This window comes from Hyperolius riggenbachi, chromosome 2, assembly GCF_040937935.1.
Source record: "Hyperolius riggenbachi isolate aHypRig1 chromosome 2, aHypRig1.pri, whole genome shotgun sequence".
Lineage (NCBI taxonomy): Eukaryota > Metazoa > Chordata > Amphibia > Anura > Hyperoliidae > Hyperolius > Hyperolius riggenbachi.
This window is the reverse complement of record NC_090647.1, coordinates 290,708,077-290,730,686: the sequence shown is the minus strand read 5'-3', so window position 1 is coordinate 290,730,686 and position 22,610 is coordinate 290,708,077. Positions and strand designations below refer to the sequence as shown.

General features: G+C 42.2%; 1 protein-coding gene across 2 annotated transcripts in view; it reads left to right on the top strand.

Moving 5' to 3' along the window:
- Window positions 1-22,610, top strand: part of CSMD2 (CUB and Sushi multiple domains 2) — a 1,291,405-nt gene that overhangs the window by 333,156 nt on the left and 935,639 nt on the right. For both annotated transcript variants that reach the window (XM_068268938.1, XM_068268934.1), the window contains exon 3: window positions 5,488-5,600. In XM_068268938.1, coding sequence (XP_068125039.1) covers window positions 5,488-5,600 — 113 coding nt within the window. The remainder of the gene's footprint in view (window positions 1-5,487; window positions 5,601-22,610) is intronic.

The following is a 22,610-nucleotide window of genomic DNA, read 5'->3' as shown; positions in this document are numbered from 1 at the left end:
TGTCCAGAGGTTAGCAATATATCTGATTATCGGTGATACTGCAGATCATCAATAATCGGGTATATATCTGCAATCTAGGTGATACTGCAGATCACCAATAATCAGATTCTCTCTGCGTGCTGACACCAATCGTTACATTACCCATACAGTTATCATATGTGCTTTTTTGTGCACAAGTATTATTGTCCATTTACAAATTACAAGTTCACAAAGTACAGTTTAACTGCTCTGAAAGCTGCCGTTACATTTTATTGCACAGCTGCTGTCTTTATTTATTATAATGTATCTAGTGAGATATCTCCCGTTTTTTACCTTCTGCTAACCGTGCAAGTTGAAACACTGGTAGGAATATTTACTAATTGTGGATGATAAGGAAACCTAAGCAAGATAATATAATCTAAAGTACCTCAGCGCAATGGATATGAGTCATCCGCATAAAACAGGGTTGTCACAGTACCTGTTCTTGAAGTTCCCACCTCTGTTGTTTCTGCGGAGTATGTTCAGAAGGATCTTTAATCTTGCTGTAATCCCGACAAGGTAGCTCCACTCCGTGTGGGTGCTAGGACAAACACGCTGGACGGATTTCCGGCTCTCTAGGTCATGTGGTCCACGTTGTTGGTGATGGGTAGTTACCCTGTGCATTCCAAATGTGTCCTCTGCGTCAATTGGCTGTGCTGAAGATACTCAGACCGGTTAAATGATCAACAACTTTTATTGATATTTCGAAATAAGCACTTGGACAACGCGTTTCGCGACATAAGTCGCTTCCTCAGGTCAAATAAACGTGCTTAGATGCTATAACGGATCGCTGGGCGCCATGATGGCGCCCAGCGATCCGTTATAGCATCTAAGCACGTTTATTTGACCTGAGGAAGCGACTTATGTCGCGAAACGCGTTGTCCAAGTGCTTATTTCGAAATATCAATAAAAAGTTGTTGATCATTTTACCGGTCTGAGTATCTTCAGCACAGCCAATTGACGCAGAGGACGCATTTTGAACGCACAGGGTAACTACCCATCACCAACAACGTGGGCCACATGACCTAGAGAGCCGGAAATCCGTCCAGCGTGTTTGTCCTAGCACCCACACGGAGTGGAGCTACCTTGTCGGGATTACAGCAAGATTAAAGATCCTTCTGAACATACTCCGCAGAAACAACAGAGGTGGGAACTTCAAGAACAGGTACTGTGACCACCCTGTTTTATGCGGATGACTCATATCCATTGCGCTGAGGTACTTTAGACACATTTTTCTTTACCCTGCGCTGTGAAGCCAGCGCACCTTTGGCAGCATTCTCCTTAATTGCGCTGCTGGTTCTGTGAAGATAATGTAATCACATGAGTTTGGATCTAAACGTCCCATTTGGATATAATCTTTTCACTGTAGAAGAAAGCGCTGTCTTTAACTGTTTGAATGTTGTTCTGCTGCCAGCAGATTTTATGCTGAAAATAATCTTTTAGAGCAAAGACGAAATGCTGAGTTTCATAACATTTTAAGGAAAATGAAAGCTCGTTTTAAAAAAAAAAAAAAAAATCCATAATGTGAGGAAACTTTCTCTCACAGAGACATTCATGATCAGATAGACTACACACACACACACACACACACACACACACACACACACACACACACACACACACACACACACACACACACACACACACACACACACACACACACACACACACACACATACACACATACACACACGTACACGTACATTTTCTTGGTTGTAAAAAAAGTGTCACTTGTCCCCTAAAGAGTGTCAATCAGTGTCATTGCACATCCCGCATTCTCCATAGCTTCAATAGCTTCATGTGCAGAACTCTATTTGCGGTATTTATCAGAAAGGTAACAAATAGGCCTCTGGAAGCTTCCAGGAACGTCGCTCAGTACTGAATTAATTCTCTATTGGAAATACTTGTTCCTAGTAATCTTCAGTATCCCTGCAGCAATATAGCAACACCACCCACAGTCTTTTAAACCTTTTGCCATTCTCAACACTGTCAGGAAAATGAACAACATCTCTGAGCACTTGCAATGTTCACATCATAACCCTGCAAATTTAAAATATCAGATTGGAATCAAGTCCCTTTCTTTCTTTCTTTCTTTCTTTCTTTCTTTCTTTCTTTCTTTCTTTCTTTCTTTCTTTCTTTCTTTCTTTCTTTCTTTCTTTCTTTCTTTCTTCCTTTTGTTCTTTCTTTCCTTTCCTCCCATCACTCAAGCGGGGATTATCCCCGCTAATCTCCTCCAGGACTTGACGCCTTTCAGCGTTAGGCGGTCCTGGGGGAGCCATTCTGCGGCCGCCGATCGGCGTTAGGTGGTCGCACAGTGGTTCAAGGGAATTGTATTTATATAGTGTGAAAATAAACCTAAGAGAAAAAGTTAATTGAAAAAGGGTCTTCCGCACTCTCTCTGGCTTATTTTTTATTTTCTGTGTAACCCATATGCAACCTTCTTTGCTTGCTATATGGAGAAGAGGTAATGGCAACAAAATGTTACTTGGAGAAGGGTTTTTAATCATCAATGCAGTTGCTCAATACAAGTGTCTCTCTCTTCCCCCTCCTCTCTTTCTTACCCTCTCTCTCCCTTTCCCACACTCCTCTCTTCCCCCTTCTCTTTCTCTCCCTACTGTCCCAGCTATTTCTTTTTGCTTCTTGTATCCCCCTCTCTTTCTCCCTCCCCCTCTCCTCTCTCTCTCTCTGTCCCTCTTCCTCACTTACCCCACTTTCTACTCCTTCTCCTGCTGTCCTGTCCAGCTCTTCCGTTCATCTCCTCTCTGTCCTATCCTTTCTCCTTCTTTTTCTCTGCTCATCCTTTCCCCATTCAAAATTAGCTTTATTGGTATGGTAAAGAAACATAAAATTATCAATGCAAAAGTAAAATGGGTGGTGGAGAGGGGATATGAAAAGGGTTGAGCCTGGCATATAAGGAGGGATACAGTGGTAGGGCCAGTATTGCTGTGTGCTGTCTGTGTATTGCGATATTCCACACTTTTGTGCATCAAGCAATATGAGACCTGCATCTACTAGATAATTCATTTTCATGAGACTGCTCTTGATAATCTGAGTGAGCAGCTCATATCTTAGTTGTGACCTCTACTGGCATATAGTAGCTCATGTATGCTCGGCACCAAGCCACTACAGGCTCTGTTCACACAGTCTGGGTTTGTTTTTACTCACATATTAAAATATCTAATGTAAACGTATCTTCTGTATCCTTAAAAAAAATCACTAGGACTACATTTCTGAGAAACTAACCCCGGGCTGCTCTTCAAGTTTCAGTACCTTTGAGACATCAATGTTCAGAGCAAGTGTATCAACTGAACAGAAAAGACAAATGATAACCAAGTCACGGCTGCTGTCCACTCACCTTTATTGATACATTTACTGTGAGCGCTGTATTTGTGCAGAGTTCCCTGGAGTGGTGTGAATTGCAGGATGAGCTTATTGATGAGTGAATGCAGCTATTCCGGAGGGGTCCTGACATAAAACACTGTAGCTTAGCCAGACTACAGAAGTTATGAATCCAAGACAAATGTCTGCATTTTACTTAGTATATATAATTTTAGTGAAAATATTTTAGGGACATTACACCTAGTTTATTTTGCAATGTGCGTGCCTTTTTTGTTTTTGTTTAAGTAGGTCCTAGCATTACATTAAAATATTGTTTATCTACCCCATCCTAACCAGAGGGGCTCACTAGGAGCATCCTTCGGCCAGTGTATTAGCTCTGATTGGTGTTATATTGGTGTTATGCTGGTAATGATCACATGATCATCACCTCTATATGTGATTAGAATAGTGGTAATCATTAGCAAACTATTTTTCTCCCCTGCTGATCCCTCTCTAATACAGCAACTGTTCATGGAAGGTTTTGGTGCTCCATATCAGTTGTTACATATAGAGTGCTTGAGGGGCTCAATTTAAAACATCCCCTGGGGACCACAGCTCCTTAGCTATACCACTGGTCATAACAGTGTTTTTTATAGGTGACCTTACATACACTTAAATGGAATACTTGGTATTCAACAATGTGTGAATAGATACAGGTACTGTACATAAGACTTGAATGCAGGCTTAGAAAATATGGATCCGAAAACACCTTGTATTAATCAAGCTTTTTTAATGGATAGACATTAGAGAGTAGGCCAAAGACAGTGACAGACACTGTTTTGGGGTATGCCCCCTTCTTCAATGTAAATGTAAAATCAATGTAAAATACCAGCTCCAAGAAGAGCATGCATCTTTAAAACATTTCAATGTACACAGTAGTTGAAAGTCAAAACACAATAACTTCACCTGCATTTTCCTATGCGGTGTAACAGATTGAAAACGCATGAAAAACGCATCAAAACGCAAACAGCAAAAGCATGCTTTTAGCTTTTCCAAACATAAGCTCTGATGTGAAAGAACCCTTAAGACTTTGCCGGGTGACAGAGTCACATGGTTGTATGCCTATTGGGTGCTTACTTGATGGACTTAGAAAATATTGCATTAGAACAAAGTTGGAAAGTTGTAAACTGCTAATTGTAATGGATAAGATAAAGCAATTATTTTTACTGATATTAGCATAAGAATTACCTGCTTATAAGTATAAAGGCAAATGGAGGTAGCGGCTGCCATATTTATTTATTTGGCTACAGTTGTGTCTGAATTACACACCTAAAACAAGCATGGGGCTAATCTAGTCAGACTTCTGTCAGAGTACCTGATCTGCATACTTGTATCAGAGGCTTAGGATCAGTAGGAAAGCCAGGCATTTTGTAATGTTTAAAAGGAAATACATATGTTGGCCTCCTTATCCCTCTCAATCTGGAGAAGGATAAGGTGGCAAACCGTCCCATCGCCTGGTGTATGGCTACCAGACGTCTAGGCTACAAAAAGAGTGTTACAGTCAAGTGACTAATTAAAATTCAAGTAAATACAAATAGTTTCCTTTACAGTGAGCTCTGTCTGGTTTATTTGTTTGTGGGGTACAGAAAAGTTTTTATCAGATGTGGAGAACCACTTAAAGACCTGGTTAGTCCTGTAAACATTGCATATTTGTGAAAGCTACAAAATTATTCCTAAAGGGACCATTTTTACACCATAATTGTCTACAGTTAATTACCTAAAATTTGAAATGTCTTTGTTTTTGGTTCTTTTCCCAGGAATTCTGCAGATAATATTTTGTACAATTGTGTACAGATGCATCATTTGAATTTCAGAGCAATTTTATGTTATTTTTTTCCTGTCTGAAAGCCATAGGTATCCTTCAACTAAAATGAATTGGCTAAATGCCTTTGTTAAATATTGTGTAAAATCCTATCCTGTTTTTTTTCTAGAAATAACGATCCTAATATAATCAAGCCCATTTTGTGATATTTTATAGTAGGAATAAAATTGATAAGGCATGTGGGAAATTTACCATTAAACATGGTTTATGTGCTAGTAACAGACTATCGTTGCAATCAGCTTTGAAATTAATTTTTCTTTCTTCTCCAGGTTAACAGGTTTTCATCTTCCGGCACCAATTGTGAGCAGTGGCAGTCTCCTAACTCTTTGGCTGGTCTCAGACTATGCAGTCAGTGCTCAAGGGTTTCGCTCTACCTATGAAGGTCAGTCCTGCTTCCCTTAAAAAGTTTGCTATTATAGTTGCTAGATTAAATGAACTTAGATTTGGTTGTGAAATGATCACACAGCACTGTCAATATTAGGTTGTGTTTTTTTTATCCTTCATGTACCTTCCAATTTCTTGCTTGCAAAATTTTGATTTGTGAGAACTTCAGAGCCTATTGCTTGCTCTAAATGTTTGCTGGGTAGTAAAAATGCCTATATAAGGGTCTATAAAACTGATATCTCTTAGGGTTAAAATACAGTCATGTCAGAAGCATAGACTCTACCTTAAACAACCCTTATTTTAAAGTATAATGCACCAGGAAACTCAAATTTAGTGACTGACAAAAAGTCCCAAAGGTCTCCATCATCACCCTTTTTAAATGGGTTGAGCATTTAAAAATAGCTACCTCTTCTCCGTGTGTTTATATTGTAGATTATATTTACAATTTCCTGTCCGAGATAACTCTCATTCGCTCTCAGAACCAGATCATGGCCCAGACATTGGTCCACTGTAAGGAGGTTACCTAAAAGCTCTACAGGTATATATATGGCTGGGAAGCAGTACAGATCATGAACAAGAAAAGTGTCACAAAGTAGCTGGATTACAGGAAAACATGAAAAGTGTACAATGACAATAATGTTTTTCCTACAGTTTAACCACTTAAGTCTATAAACTGTGCTTCTCCTGCTGCCTGAGGCGCGCGCTCCCGCTGCCTGCCATTAGCCCCCCGATCAATGAATGGGAATATACTTCCCATTCATCGGTCTAAGTAATCCGCAGAAAAACCGACAGTCTCTTATCAGAGGCCGCGGTCTTTCTGCAAAAAAAAAAGTTTCCCATCCTCTTTCTTTTTCCTGGAAGCAAGATTGTTTACTTCCAGGACTTTTTGACTGTGGCCATCTTGTGACCAAATAGTAAACTACACCCACATACATTTTTTATTAAATAATTACATTATATTACATTTAAAATTAGCTGTTTACCTCCCACACCAAAAATTACCCAAATACATTTTTTAACTAAATTTTTTTTTCAAATTACAATTAAACAAAAAAACAACAACATAAATAGTTACCTAAAGGTCTGAACTTTTTAAATATGCATGTCAAGAGAGTATATTATTATATTTTTTTAATTTATAAGCTTGTAAATAATGATGACCACAAATTGAAAAAATGCACCTTTATTTATAAAAAAAATATTGGCGCTATAAATTGTGATAGGGACATCATTTAAATGGTGTAATAACCGGGACTAATGGGCAAATAAAATACATGAGTTTTAATTTTAATAGCATGTATTAATTTCAAACTATAATGGCCAAAATCTGAGAAATAATTTTTAAATATTGAATAAATACATTTTTTCCATTTCTTTCTTAATCTTCCTGTTAAAATGTATTTAGAAAAAAATAATTCTTAGCAAAATGTACCACCTAAAGAAAGCCTAATTAGTGGCAGAAAAAACAAGATATAGATCAATTAATTGTGATAAGTACCGTATATACTCGCAAGCAAGCCGAATTTTTGACCCCCCAAAAGTGGGCCAAAAGTTGGGGGGTCGGCTTGCTTGCGAGTCATGTGTGGGTTGGTGGGTGGGTGGATAGGTGCTGTCCCTCCCCGCTCCCCCCGCGGCCACCGCTGCTATTACCTTAGGCGGCGCCGCTGCCTCTATCCCCGTCCTCCTCCGGTAACTCATTCACAGCAGCGCGCCCCCCGCTGCTGTGATGACGCAGGAAACCATAGAGAGCGGTTCCCATAGTAACGGCATCACGCTACAGGAAGCCGCTCTCTATGGTTTCCTCGTCATCACAGCAGCGAGAGGCGCGCTGCTGTGAATGAGTTACTACCGGAGGAGGACGGGGATAGAGGAAGCGGCGCCGCCTGAGGTAATAGCAGCAGCGGCGGCCGCAGGGGGAGCGGGGAGGGACAGCACCTACCCACCCATACTGGGGCATTATGCTAGCTATATGGGGCACTATACTAGCTATAATGGGGCACTATACTAGCTATACTGGGGGCACTATACTAGCTATACTGGGGGCACTATACTAGCTATACTGGGGGCACTATACTAGCTATACTGGGGGCACTATACTAGCTATACTGGGGGCACTATACTAGCTATACTGGGGGCACTATACTAGCTATACTGGGGGCACTATACTAGCTATAATGGGGCACTATACTAGCTATAATGGGGCACTATACTAGCTATAATGGGGCACTATACTAGCTATAATGGGGCACTATACTAGCTATACTGGGGGCACTATACTAGCTATACTGGGGGCACTATACTAGCTATACTGGGGGCACTATACTAGCTATACTGGGGGCACTATACTAGCTATACTGGGGGCACTATACTAACTATACTGAGCACTATACTAACTATACTGAGCACTATACTAGCTATAATGGGGCACTATACTAGCTATAATGGGGCACTATACTAGCTATACTGGGGGCACTATACTAGCTATACTGGGGGCACTATACTAGCTATACTGGGGGCACTATACTAGCTATACTGGGGGCACTATACTAGCTATACTGGGGGCACTATACTAACTATACTGAGCACTATACTAGCTAAACTGGGGCACTTCACTAGCTATACTGAGCACTATACTAGCTATACTGAGCACTATACTAGCTATACTGAGCACTATACTAGCTATACTGGGGCATTTTACTAGCTATACTGAGTACTACCTACCTATACTGAGCACTATACTAGCTAAACTGGGGCACTTCACTAGCTATAATGAGCACTATACTAGCTATACTGAGCACTATACTAGCTATAATGAGCACTATACTAGCTATACTGGGGCATTTTACTTGCTATACTGAGCACTACCTACCTATAATGGGCACTATACTAGCTATACTGGGACATACTGGGGGGATCACGCGGCCAGCGTTTCCTACCCCCGGCTTACATGAGGGTCAATCATTTTTTCCTGTTTTTTGGGGTAAAAGTGGGGGGGTCGGCTTACATGCGGGTCGGCTTGCTTGCGAGTATATACGGTAGTTATAAAGTTATTAGCGAATTAATGGGAGGTGAAAGTTGCTCGGATGCATAAGGTGAACAACACTGTGTGGTTAAGATTTCTTGAGATGGCTGTGGCATCACTGTAGGAAAATCATTCTAGTGTGCAGAGAGGAGAGTTGCAAAAGAACTACAAGAACTATTTAGGATCAGTTCAAATGGTCAGAAACATTGTTTTTTTCAGCCTCTGAATGCTATGTTTAAGAAGAGATCAACTTTTTGAGTGGGTGGAAGAGGTTGTTCAAACGGTGGTTACAGTGTTTGAAAGCGTTGGTAAAGTTGCCGCGGTAGATTTCTCGTCTCGTCCTGAACGCAGCATGTAGTGTCTAAGAGTCGTTTGGGTTTGCCAGTGATGAGGAGCAACAATTGCAACAGCTAGCATTCGATGTTACTCACTTGCATCCCCTCTGCTTGTTGTTCGAGGAGAGTTTTTGAAGTCCCAAAATGCTGTTGCTCTAAATCCCTTTATAAACGTATGACTTGCAAACAAAACACTCCCAAACACAAAAACTTGAGTCACAATTTCTAGCTATTGATCACCAGCATTTAAAGCATTTAAATGCCCCACTCAGCAGCCATCCATGTGAAGGGGCCCTTAACCTCTTGTCGACCGCTCCACACCAATTAGGGTGAACGCGGCTGCAGCCCCAGGACCACTCCACGCCGATTGGTGTGAATGGCTGGGAATGGGGTTTGCAGGAGATCGTGCACGCCAATGCACGTGCATCTCGGCATGGATAGCAAAGCTCCACCCTGCCTTCAGTGTCCCATCAGTGATCATCGTTTGGAGACTGTTAGACGGCGAAACCACTGTCTAATAACCCTGTACAGCGCTGCGATCTAAGGCAGCGCTGTGCTGGGGACAGCTGTGTGGCACAGCTGTCCCCTCTGTAGGCAGGAATGTGATCGGTTGTCATAGGCTGAAGCCTATGACAGCCGATCACACTGATTGGCTAGCGGGGGGGAATAAAAAAATAATTAAAAATACAGGCAAATTTATATACATTTTTCTTTATAAAAATAAAAAAAAACAGCTGGGGAACGATCAGACCCCACCAACAGAGAGCTCTGTTGGTGGGGAGAAAAAAAGGGGGGGGGGAATCACTTGTGTGCTGAGTTGTGCGGCCCTGCAGCGAGCCCTTAAAGCTGCAGTGTCCGAATTAGTAAAAAACTGGCCTGGTCACTAGAAGGGTTTAACAAAGCGGTCCTTACCTGGTTAAAGTCCTGATTATTATATTGTTGTGTTCAGTATCAGTTTAAAGTAGCCCTCCAGGCAGAGAACTAATTATAAATCCTTACATTTGTATTCTGTTCATGACTTAAATGCATACCTCATTAAGGCAAAAAAAAAAAGTTTGTAGGTACCATTTCTGGTCTTCAGTAATGGTAAGAAATATCCTTATTCCCTGACCATGAAGCCTAAATGAGCTAACTGGGGGCTTTGCAGATGTTAATGGGGTGCTGCCCCACTAGTCCATGTAATGCTGGGCCCTGCCTTCACAGACAGAAGGAAATGAAGCTTGTGAGTTGTTGTTTTTTTCATATAATAAATGAAAATAAGTGCAAACTTTGTTTTTAGAGACATATTGAATGCATTAAATTAGGAAGAGGTTTAAGATTTCTGCTTGCTAATGTGCACTTGGGCTTTAACAGTATGGTTTTGAATGAAACGGTGTTATAACTGGATTATGATGGTATTTTGCCTTAAAAATAATCTTTTTATCTCTTGTAAAATTACTTACTTGAATGTACGCAAGGGCTTGTCACCATTTGGTTCACAATTACACATTTGTCATCTACTTTTTTAATGGATCAAATCATATGGTCTTTGGAATCACGGAGGATCAGTGACAGAATGATCAAATGTTAAGAAAATGGGTCCTACATCAATCAGCTCTGAGGATGTATTCTATCCACTTTAATCATAAGACTTATAAATGCTCTAAACCCATTGAGGATCACCAATCTTCTGTAGCAGCTTTGGTGCATTTGCACTATTTCATAACCGCCTTTACATAACTATAGCGCTGTATCTGTGCATTTAAAGTTTCATGACATTACACATTGCTTTTTAATAGTTGTATTTCAGGGACAAATTGCAATGTTCAGACATCCGGATGAGCAGGCATCACCGCCATACAGAATGATCATCCAGCATTAGCAGAATGAACAGGTGTATCAGACATCTGGTGTACATTACAATGAATTATTGTTATTATTTTTGAGTGAATTAATTGTGCTGCAAGCCATCTTTTCCTCAGAGCTGTTTTAATTACCATATTCGCCTGTTGACAGGACTCCGCATCTGTTATTAAGATATGTTCCGGGGACAGGCGCAGACAGTGCAGGACCTGCCATTTGCAGCGCTGGTCACCGTTACTGCAGTACTGGGCTGAGATATGTATTGCATCATCACTTATCCAGACAAGCAATAATACAGAACGGCAAAGGCATCTTCAGTCACTGTACATGAAGTACAGATGGCAGAGTGTCTACATTCCATACGTATGTATTTGGCTACATCTTCTCTTAGAAAGAGGCAGGAAGGTCAGTGGAGAAGATACACACAAGTAGATCTCTCTGAATAACAAATGCGCTGGCTTAGAGCTGCCTATCAAACAGGCCCCATTACGAAATCTTACAAGATAGCAATTGAGGTAGCCAGCATTTGTTTACTTTTAATATGCATCACAGATATCTTCTGTCAATCAAACATTGAAGAGCTGTGGAAATGCTTAAGGAAACATTGATCCAAGCAGAAAACAGCCCAGCTAGGCAGCTTCTCATGGTCTTAACCCTTGCACTGCTGTTCCACGTTGCTAAAATGTATTATATGATACAAAGAGCTCAAAGTAAAAGGCTAGATTAGGCTCATATGTATCTACTATCATTTCCTCAATTGAAATTATTGTTATTATTTTTTTTAGCAAACCTTAAAGAGACTCCGTCACAACAATTTCAGCAGTATTTCTCCTATCCTACAAGTTCCTAAGGCTGTTCCATTGTGCTCTGGCTTACTGCAGCACTTTCTACTTGCTCCATCTCTGTAATAAATCAACTTATCTTTCCCCTGTCGGACTTGTCGGCTGTGTCTGGAAGGCTGCCAACTCTTCAGTAATGTGAACAAGTTAACTCCTTCCAAGCCCCTCCAGTGCTCCTGTGATGACTATTCCTCACAGACAATTGTCCCTTGCTCTCACTGTCAGCTTGTCTGCTATCTGTGAGGTTGATAAACACAGACTGATAAACTGAACAAAGAATAGCTGGCTGAGGAGGAATCTGCCTGTCAGGCTGACACCAGTGCAGAGCCAAGACACAGCTTGTCATGCTTCGTTGACACAGAGCTCTTTCAAAACTTGCACATAACCTCTGGAGACTGAATTCAATGTGTAACCCACTGAATTCTCTGTGTACTCACTGTGTATTAACTGAGTTCACTGCTCTGCTGATGTACTTCCTTTTTTGGTGGCCATCTTTTCTGTTTACAAAACAGTTTATAAAACAGTTTTTTTACCCTCTTTATTGCAGCGGAGAGCAGCAAAAATATTACAGAGGGGGCTAGGAGATGACCCCAAACAGGCAGGGATGTTTGTTTATACTTCATTTTGTGAATACAGATTCTCTTTAAATTAGAGAACCTAAAGCCAGAGGGCTATGGAGGCTGTCATATTAATTTCCTTTTAAACAATACCAGTTGCCTGGCTGTCTTGCTGATCCTCTGCCTCTAGTACTTTTAGCCATAGACCCTGAACAAGCATGCAGATCAGATGTTTCTGACAAATATTGGTTGATAAGCTGCATGTTTGTTTGAGATGTGTATTTCAGACACTATTGCAGCCATAGAGATCAGCAGGACAGCAAGGCAACTGGTATTGTTTAAAAGGATATAAATATGGCACCCTCCATATACCTTTCACTTCAGGTTCCCTTTGAGTGAAGATAAACGTCTGATCCAATTAATTGGTTGTGTAGTAGTGATAGTAAATAGAACGTTTTCTTATTTTCGATTTACAGATTTAAATTCTAAAGTGTACACAGCAAACATGTCTGGGTGAGGTAAAATCTGGTTCAGTCAGCTCCCACATAGAGAAACAATGGCCCAAATGCAATTAACTTTCCTCCTAAATTTTCTCTCTGGAGATATTTTTACAGAAGTTTGTGATTAAAAAAGTACAAAAAAGTAGGAAAATAGGTCATCTCAAACTTATTTTAAGTATTCTTGTTTAATGGTTGCTTCTATGCATTTTATTGATAAGGTGTGAAAATATCTTTAGGGAGAATTCCCTGTAGAAAAAATAATTTAACAGGGGCTCATGACCTTTTGAATTTGTCATCAGAATCCTGCTATTAGGAATGTTTGTTTAGCCAGATGCAAGTGTTTTGGCTGCTCATTACTTTTCAAAAGAGCTTAACTTCAACTTCTCCAACTGCACTGATACAGCATTGGTTTATTTACACAAAGGAATGAAAAAAATAATAATACTCAATTGATATTTACTCTCCAGTTCAGTACCCCACTGTTTTGACTGTAGTAAAGCTTCAACCAGTATGTACTGTTAATCTTCACTTTCAATAAAGATGTTTGATAGCGAAAAAATATATAAAAAAGGAACACAAGAAGTTCTATGGACTAATACTGCTTTATTATATACTGTAATATACTATACTATTGGACCAAGATCACCACTGGCTGGCCGCTGGTGGGATGCTAGAGATTGCTCTTCTTCTGCGTTGAGCCCCTCACATTGTCCATCCGAGCCATTTGAGAATGAAAAATCTTTTGTTTGATCTCCCCACCCTGAGAAACTTCCCTTACCCAGGCAGTCAGCATGAATGGACCCCTTGTGCTCCCCAGGCCCCCCCCCGCCCCCCTGCAGTCACAGGAGCTATACTCCACACACCAGTAAGCATGTTTGGATTCTTTTTCTGAGCAAATAAATAAGCAAACAAACAATGCCTGGATTTGTTTCATTTGGGTTCTCATTATTTAGTTTTAGGACTTGCATGAAAAATAGATTACTTTCCCATGTGGCCTCATTGATAATAGAATAGATGAGAAGATGTTGAATGAAAAGCTAGCCTACGTATTAAATGATAATTGCATACTTTTCAGGCCACCTGGGACGACTGTTATAATTACTGAATTTTAAGAGTTGGTCTCCGAGCACTTCATATTATGTTGTGCTCCTAGACTTCACATTACAATTATTGCACTGGCATGAATCATTGACCTGGTCTTTATAGAGTTTTTATGTTGATTGTCTTCTGCCATTTAATTTAAATAGATATAACATACATAATGTTCCGCTAATTAGGAACTGTATATTTGCATTGCAATGCTCAGTACACGGAAAAGAATGTATTAGTACGTAAGAGTATACTATTGTCAAAATGTTTTAAATAAACTAAACTGACACAGAAAAATAGATCATTTTTTAACCACTTTAAGATCACGTCATGCCAATGGGCATGAACGCGTAAAGTCCTGGGGGAGTTTTTTGCAAGGGATCGCGCGCACCAATGCGTACGCATCCCCGCTCTGATGACAGAGCTCCACTCCGCCTTCAGTCTCCCAGCGGCAATCGCCGCTAGAAGACTGTTAGACGGCGAAACCGCTGTCTTTTATTGCTGTACAGTGCTGCAATCTACAGCAGCGCAGTACAGGGGACAGCCGTGTGACATGGCTGTCCCCTCCAGAGGCAAAACAGTGATCGGTTGTCATAGGCTGAAGCCTATGACAGCCGATCACGCTGATTGGCTGGCTGTGGGAGGGAGGGAGGGGGGATGGCAAAATAAATAAATAAAAAATAGTAAAAAAAGATTACAACATAAAAACAAACAAATATTTATAAAAAAAAACCCTGGGAGAGAGCTCTGTTTTGGGGGAGAAAAGGGGGGGGGGGATTACTTGTGTGCTGAGTTGTGCGGCGCTGCAGCGAGCCCTTGAAGCTGCAGTCGCCCAATTTCAGAAAAATGGCCTTGTCTTTAGGGAGGTTTAACACTGCGGTCCTCAAGTGGTTAAGCTATATTCATTCAGGAAAATTGCCAATTCAAAAAGCTTTACAGAACTCCAGGCGCCACAGTCTGGGCCAGTGTTTCCATAGATCAAAATGGGCAATTGTTCAGGTCCCCAAGCTTGTTAGGGACAGTGATGAGCGAAAATGCCGATATTCTTTTTGTATACATTTTTGCAAAAATAATCGAAAATAATTTTTTTTGTAATGAGCTAATGATTTTAAGCAAATGTTCATGCTAAAATGATTTTGCACTTTTCGTGGAAAAAAGAAATGATTTTTTGTGGTTATCGCAAATTTTCACATTGAAATAAAAATGTTTTGTCTTTGACCATATTGTGAAAATACAATTTATTATTGCGAATAGTTTCTCAAAATCGAAAAATAGCATTTTTAAAGCAAAAATTAATTGGTGAAAATTCGCAAGTAACACTGGTTAGGGGTTCCACAAGTCAGGGTCTGTGGAATTCACAAGTTTACTATCAATATGGCTTTAACCTTCCTGGCAGTATAGACGTGTATACACGTCTACAGAAAACATGCTGGGAGCGGTATGGACGGATCTATCCGTCCAGCATGTCACTCACCCCCCACTGCTGATCACGGTGGTTTCCGCCGGCTCCCGGCCGTTCTGTGTCCCTCTGCCGCCTTCTGAGTGTCCTCCAGCCACAGGAATCCTTCATGTCCCCGGCAAAATGAAGACTTCCGTCTTCCAGTTCCCGAGTGATACTCTGTGTGTGCCACCTACGGCAGGCGCACATATGACATCAGAAAATGAATGAATTCAAAAGTGTTTGTATTAGATCCAAAATACAAATACCTGTATTTGAATCCAATACCAACAAGTATAAATAGCTTGTCAGTTATTCGCCTCATTCTCTTTTCAGGGTCCCAGAGTCCAGTGCTAGTTGTTTTCAGCTCAGCTCCTGTGATTTCTGTGCTTTGATTTGCTTATTTGCTGCTTTCTGCCTTAGATTTATTCAGAGTTGCAGGATAGTCATTCTAACGACTGCTGTAATTTCTGGTTGTCTTTGCTGCAGATTTTTTTATTATTATTATTATTATTATTTTTGTCGCTGACCTTTGGTTGACCTTTGACCTTTGGTTGACCTTTGGCTGACTGCTCTCATGGCCTCGAGTTCCAGAAGGCATCTCTCCGACCAAGCACTCCTGGACATCTTGGAGGATAGTGACAGTGATGTGGAGTCCCTGGTGGATTCAACTGACAGCGATATGCCAGGAGACCTGTCATCGGCATCCGAGACTACCAGTGAGAGCGACAGCGAAATATTGGCTAGTGAGGTGCGTACCTGGTGCGAGATGGGCAGTCTGACTCAGGAACCGCCCCCTAGGTTACCTTTTACTGGGTCACCTGGACAGAAGCGGGAGTGTGACCACAGCCCCCTAGCCTCCTTGGAACTTTTCTTGACTGAAGACTTGTGCAGGAGACCAATCGCTATGCAGCACAGCAGCTGGCTGCGCCTTTTAGCAGGTTCTCCAGGACCAGGAAATGGGAACCTGTCACCAGCGAGGATATCTGGCTGTTCCTGGGCCTCATTATCCTCCAGGAAGTGGTGGGGAAGCCGCTCCAGAAGTGGTACTGGACCACAAATCGAATCCTGGCCACACCTTTCTCATGAAATTCTTGCACTTCAGCAACAATGAGGAGTTTGATGAGGCCACCCACCCTGCACCCAAGCTGTACCAGCTGATCATGTCCAATTTCAGGACCGCCTACATGCCAGAGCATGATATCACAGTCGACAAGTCTCTCATGGCCTATAAAGGTAGGCTCAGCTGGATTCAATTTATTGCATCTAAGAGGGCACGCTTTGGAGTCAAGAGTTTCATGATGTGCGAGTCATTATCCGGGTACATCTGGAACTCCGTCATCTAAACAGGGAAAAGCGCCAAGTTTGACCCCAAGTATAGTGCTTATGGCCTGGCAACTTCATTGGTGCTCTCCCTCATTGATCCGTTGCTGGATAAGGGATACTGTTTGACGAAGGACAACTTTTACACCTTGCCAGAACTGTATGAGTACCTGTTACATAAAATAGACGCTTATGGCACTGTGAGGGCTTGCCACTGCCAAATGTCACCCACGTTTTCTAGCAAAAAAATTAAAACTGGGGAAATTGTGGCCTGGCAGAAGGGCAAGGTCATGGCACTGCGGTGGCACGATAAAAAGGACGTGTGCCTTCTAAGCGCAGAACACAATGGTGCCACAGTCCTCCCAATGACCAGAGATGGAAAGGAGGTCCTGAAACCCCAAGCAGTGCTGGACTACAACCACACCATGGGGGGGGGACCGAGCTGACCAGGCACTTACATTCTATCCTGTGATCCGTAAGCAGCAGAAAAAAATGTATTAAAAAAAATTCCGCCACCTTCTTGAACAGTGCCTGTGGAACTCTTCTGTTCTCTATAAAAAACGGTGTGACAGAACCATGCCACACCATGACTTCCTGTGGCAAGTCTGTAAGGCAATATTCCTGAAATAACCCCCCACAGGTAAGTAGAGTGGGATGGAGGGTGTCCTATGTCGTGAACCCGGCACGACTCACGGGGCGCCATTTTCCAGAGCTGCTGCCATCGACTGCAAAGAAGCAACATCCTTCTACAAGGTGTGTAGTGTGTAGTGATGGGCGAACACCTGGATGTTCGGGTTCGGGAAAGTTCGCCGAACATGGCCGAGATGTTCGGCATGTTCGGGCCGAACCCCGAACTTCCCGAACATCCCGCTTTTGGGGGCCCTATGAGGTCGCAGGCATAAGGGGGGAGCATGCCCCGATCGCGGGGGGGGGGGGGTCGGAAATTCCCCCCACCCCCTCCGCTAGCGCTCCCCCCTCTGCCCGCTTCCCCATACAAAAGTTTAAGCAAAGTACCTGTAATAGTGGATGGCCTGGCAGTGGCACTGTGGAGTGAGGAGGAGGAGTCCGGAGAGTGATGCGTTGAGGGAGGCCGGGCAGCGGGCATGAGGTCAGAGAAAGGGCGGAAGTACCACAAGGGTACTACCGCTGAACCGCCCGCTGCCCGGCCTCCCTCAATGCGTCACTCTCCGGACTCCTCCTCCTCACTCCACAGTGCCACTGCCAGGCCATCCACTATTACAGGTACTTTGCTTAAACTTTTGTATGGGGAAGCGGGCAGAGGGGGGAGCGCTAGCGGAGGGGGTGGGGGGAATTTCCGACCCCCCCCCCGCGATCGGGGCATGCTCCCCCCTTATGCCTGCGACCCCATAGGGGGGCAGTATTCGGCCGAACAGGGCCCTGTTCGGCCGAACAGGGGCCCTGCTCGGCCCTGTTCGGCGGCCATTTAGTAGTTCGGGGCGAACCCGAACTTAAAAGGCCGAACACCATCAGGTGTTCGGCCGAACTCGAACATCACCCGAACAGGGTGATGTTCTGCAGAACCCGAACAGTGGCGAACACTGTTCGCCCAACACTAGTAGTGTGCTCTTCAAAGACTGGTGGGGAGGGTAATAAAGTCCATAGAGAGACTCGGTACTATTGCCCAGACTGTGATGTGGCACTGTGTGTGGTGCCCTGCTTCAAAGAGTACCACACAAGAGAGGTGTTCTAAACACTGTATAACACTGTGTAAAAAGACAAGTATTTTTTCTTTCTGCATTATATTTTGATCTTTTTTCTGCATCGTATTGGAGATGGATTTTTCTGTTTGTAATTATTAAAGTGAATTTATTTTTTACTATCATTTGGTGCCTGACACTTTTGTTAGTATTATTGAGGTATATATATAATGTATACCAGACCTCTGATTAACACATTTTGGTAAGTTGCAGGAAAAAAATTCAAGAAAATTAATTGTACCACTTTTTGGACAGAAATCCCTGGGAAATTGAACGCGAGGGAGGTTAAATTGTACTGTGCCCCACATGCATTTTTTGACCATTTTACCTACAACTGTCCCTTGTCACAGTTGGATCCGTCAAAACCAGCGGTATCAGCTGAATGACCGACTGTACACACACCCGATTTGACGTCCAAACGACGGGTCATTTGGAAAAATCCGATGTGTGTATGTACCTTTAGGCTGATGGGTTGCTTGTGTACCTTTTTTTGATCTGAAGGCTGGTACAACTATTTTGAACTTTGCAGGCACTACAGATTATGTCTTTTTCAATTCTTATCCAGCAAACTGTTAATATGGTACTATAATGAAAATAACAATCTGTTTGCCACAGTAACATTTACTATCTTTTATGATGTGCAACCCATCACGATAGTTAAATATCACAGAATATCAAAATAATGATTTTTAAGCAGCGTTTCCCATTCTGACATCTGGCTTTTACTGCTTAGATTTTGCCAATTTTTTTTTCATCCTTTAATTGTTCACTTTTCACTCACTCCATTTGTGTTAGGTACATGAAAAGCTGTGCTCTTTCTGGAAGAAGAAATAAAAAAAACAAAAATCCTGCAACTTTTCCAACAATTACACATTAACAGCTGGAGTTGGAGAACAGTGCCAGTTTAAGTGGCCGTGAATCTTCTCAAGATGGCTTACAGGCATTAGTATGCCTCGTTCTTCTGGTGTGCCAAACTCATTTGTTTCAGACAGACTTATCTTTGCTAGTAGAGCAGAGAGTTGCAATGTTTGAGCACATTACATTTCCTTCTTATTATTTGATGTAGTCGTACTCTGTTCACCCTAAGACACTTGTCAGGTGTCTTGCCAACTTGTATGTTTGCAGTACGGCAGCTGATTGCTTTTGCGTTCATGTCCTTGCACATAGCTGCTTATCTGGCCAGGCAACAAATTGTAAAAACTCTTGCATTATTATTTCTTTTTTTTCAGCCTTAAAAAAATATTTATTTTAAATAAGAGCCTGCATTCATGAAAAGGTCAAATCCAAAAAATGCACATTCCTTAATTCAAGGCAGATTGAATATTCCTAGACAGGGCCAGTGCTTCCATAGGGTCGTACTAGGCAATAGGCCAGGGTTCCAAGCTCCTCACGGGCCCCACAAGTCAGGGACTGACTTAGTATAGTATAAAAAGGGGTCCACATTGATTTTTGCCCAGGGCACAATTTTATCTGAAACAATCTATTGCAAGACATTGATGTTCCCAAGCACATTTTTAAATCTTTGACTTTTTTTCCTGGAAGGAGACTACCTATGTGTAAATTTAAATTCCCTCCCTAAATTCCTGTACACATGCCAGATAAATGCAAGGTGTGTACAGCATCTCCCGACCCCTCTAAGATGCTCGGCCGGTGATCCGCCTGGTTAATCACTTCAGCCGAATGACGGTCAAGAGCATTGTTCTGCACACTGGAGAGACAAGAGAAGTGTGTGCTGTGACCAAGATCTCCTGAATATATACTGGCTACCTAATTGCCTGCTGACTAATTTAAAATGGCATAGCATTTGCTGATAGCATCTGCTTGCCAGAATATGCAAGGTCTAAACCAACTCCCTACATCCCTGCAGGAGTTGGCCCACGAAAAATACATTGCATCTCAACAGGGGTAGGCCTCCTTGTACCCCCTAGAAATGGGGTGCAGCGCTGACACCCCCCCCCCCCCCTCAGCATGTGAAATGATCAAGAGAGCCATAGCTGCCCCCCAGGGAGGGAGCAAAGAACTACACCACCACTTACCACGCCTGCTGCATGATGTCATGCCCATGCTGCTCCGCCACCCACATAGTAACAGAACACGTCATTAGCCTGCAGGCTAACAACGTACCTGTCACCCTCAGTCCAGTCATGTCGCTCAAGGGATCGAGTACCGGGCAACATGCCTCATACTTCTGGATGAGGCTTAAGACAGCAGCCCTGTTTACACTATTGATATATAACTGCTGCTCTTTTCTGTCAGTTACCTCCCATTCACCCCCATTAATAGACAGAGCACCACCAAATGCACACACTCATCCAAAATGGAGATAAATAGCTTATAATTATTTTAAATTAATTGAATTAGGGCCATGCGCTTCAAGGACTACTGTAGGGGGGTAGGGGAAAAAAGAGTTGAACTTGCCAGGTGCTTCTATTGGTCCCCCGCAGACATCCTGTGCCCGCGCAGCCACTCACAGATTCTCCAGTCCCTGCCTCCGTTTCACTTCTGGAATTTCCGACTTCAAAGCCGGAAAACCACTGCATCTGCGCGGTCATGTCCTCGCTCCCGCTGACGTCACCAGGAGCGTACCGCGTAGGCACAGACAGTACTGGGCCTGCGCTATACACTCCTGGTGACGCCAGCGGGAGCAAGGGCGCGGCAACGCAGGCGCAGTGGTTTTCCGGCTTTAAAGTTGGAAATTCCAGAAGTGAACCGGAGGCGGGTACTGGAGCATCAGTGAGTGGCTGCACGGGCACAGGATGTCTGCGGGGGACCATTAGAAGCCCCAGGTAAGTTCAACTCTTTTTCCCCCTACAGTAGTCCTTTCAGGTACTGAAAGTTAGGAGGGAGAACTTGGGATGGTGTTAAACAAGTGTTACATTTCCTTCATATTCCTTTTTTATGGATCCCTTTTTATGGACCCCAGGATAAAAACATCTTCCAGACTCACCTCTGAAAGCTGTTAAATAGCAGCACAATTCACTTAAAGGTGTTTATTTTCTGGGAAACAGGCTGTGGGAGCTCAGCTGATCTTTGCATAATGTGTGCAGTATAAAGTTTCAGTTGAGGTTGTTTTTATCATCTGTATGATACAGACAGTGGGTCTACAGCATTATAGAGATGGTCTGTATTTATGTTAGAGAGTGGAAAGGGTTTTTTATGTTTGTTGCCCTGCTCCTTTATTAAAAGGTGTTGAAGTTCAGAAAGTCAATAACTGAGCTTAAATTAATTACTGATACTCTCAAAAAGAAAAAAGGCATTTGCAATCATATCCCAATATGGTACTCACTGCTGACAAACTATTTTCTATACCACAGCTATTTGTAGGATGGGTCTGGCAGTAATATAAAACTGTGTTTATCAATAAGGGCAGATTCCACCTCAGATGAAAAACTGATTGGCCTGGTGGGAAACATTTGTTTTAAACCATACTGACCATTCCCTTAATACTGAGAATCCCCCATGAGGAGATGGGCTAGTCCAAAACAATAACAAGACAACTACTATAAGTGACTGCGGCAAAGGAAAAAAGTAATTTGTGCAGTCTACTCTGGGAGAAATGTATATTTATACGTTTGTATTTAAAATGTTACAATTTTTTATGATGGTGAACAGGGTGTTTGAAGCAAGCCTTACTGTTCTCTATTGTAGCTTATGGCATTCTTAATTTTCAAAGCGGCAAACTCTATTCGGCAATATGTTATGTGGAAATCATTGAAGCTGATCTCCACTCTTGTAAATGTGACAATATGAAAAGTAATGTTATTTTGAAGACAGAATAATACTTTTCTGATGAACAGCTTGTTTTCCTTCTTTATAAATAAACTCCCATAGGCTCAGAAAATAAAAAATAAAAAAAAGTCTAAACTATTAATTCAAGTGTAAGTTTGATCACGTCATTGTATATTTATTTTGCTTTTTAATGTACCATTTGTCTGAGAAGGAACATAGCTGATTATTCACATTTCCTCTGGACACCTGTTGAACTTGTTTTTCTCCCCTGAGCTATGAGCGATATGGCTTTTGAAAATCTTTATTATAATGGATATGTTACTTTCTACATGATGGGAAAATCAGACCTGCTGTGTGCGATCATGCTGAACACTAGGTGGCAGCCATCTTTAAATGCTAGTCTAATCAGTTGGCTGTACCCATAGCATTGCCTTCATCTTGTGTTCCTTTGAAACTGCTGAGAACAGAGGGAATGGCATATTATTCATTTCTGGCTGATTCACAAAGCATTGGACTTGTGTGGGAGGCTGTTCTTGAAAGGCATGATAATTTTGGGAGACATATCTGGACCATAAAATGTGAGTTTTGCTATGATGATCTCTTCAGAACATAATAT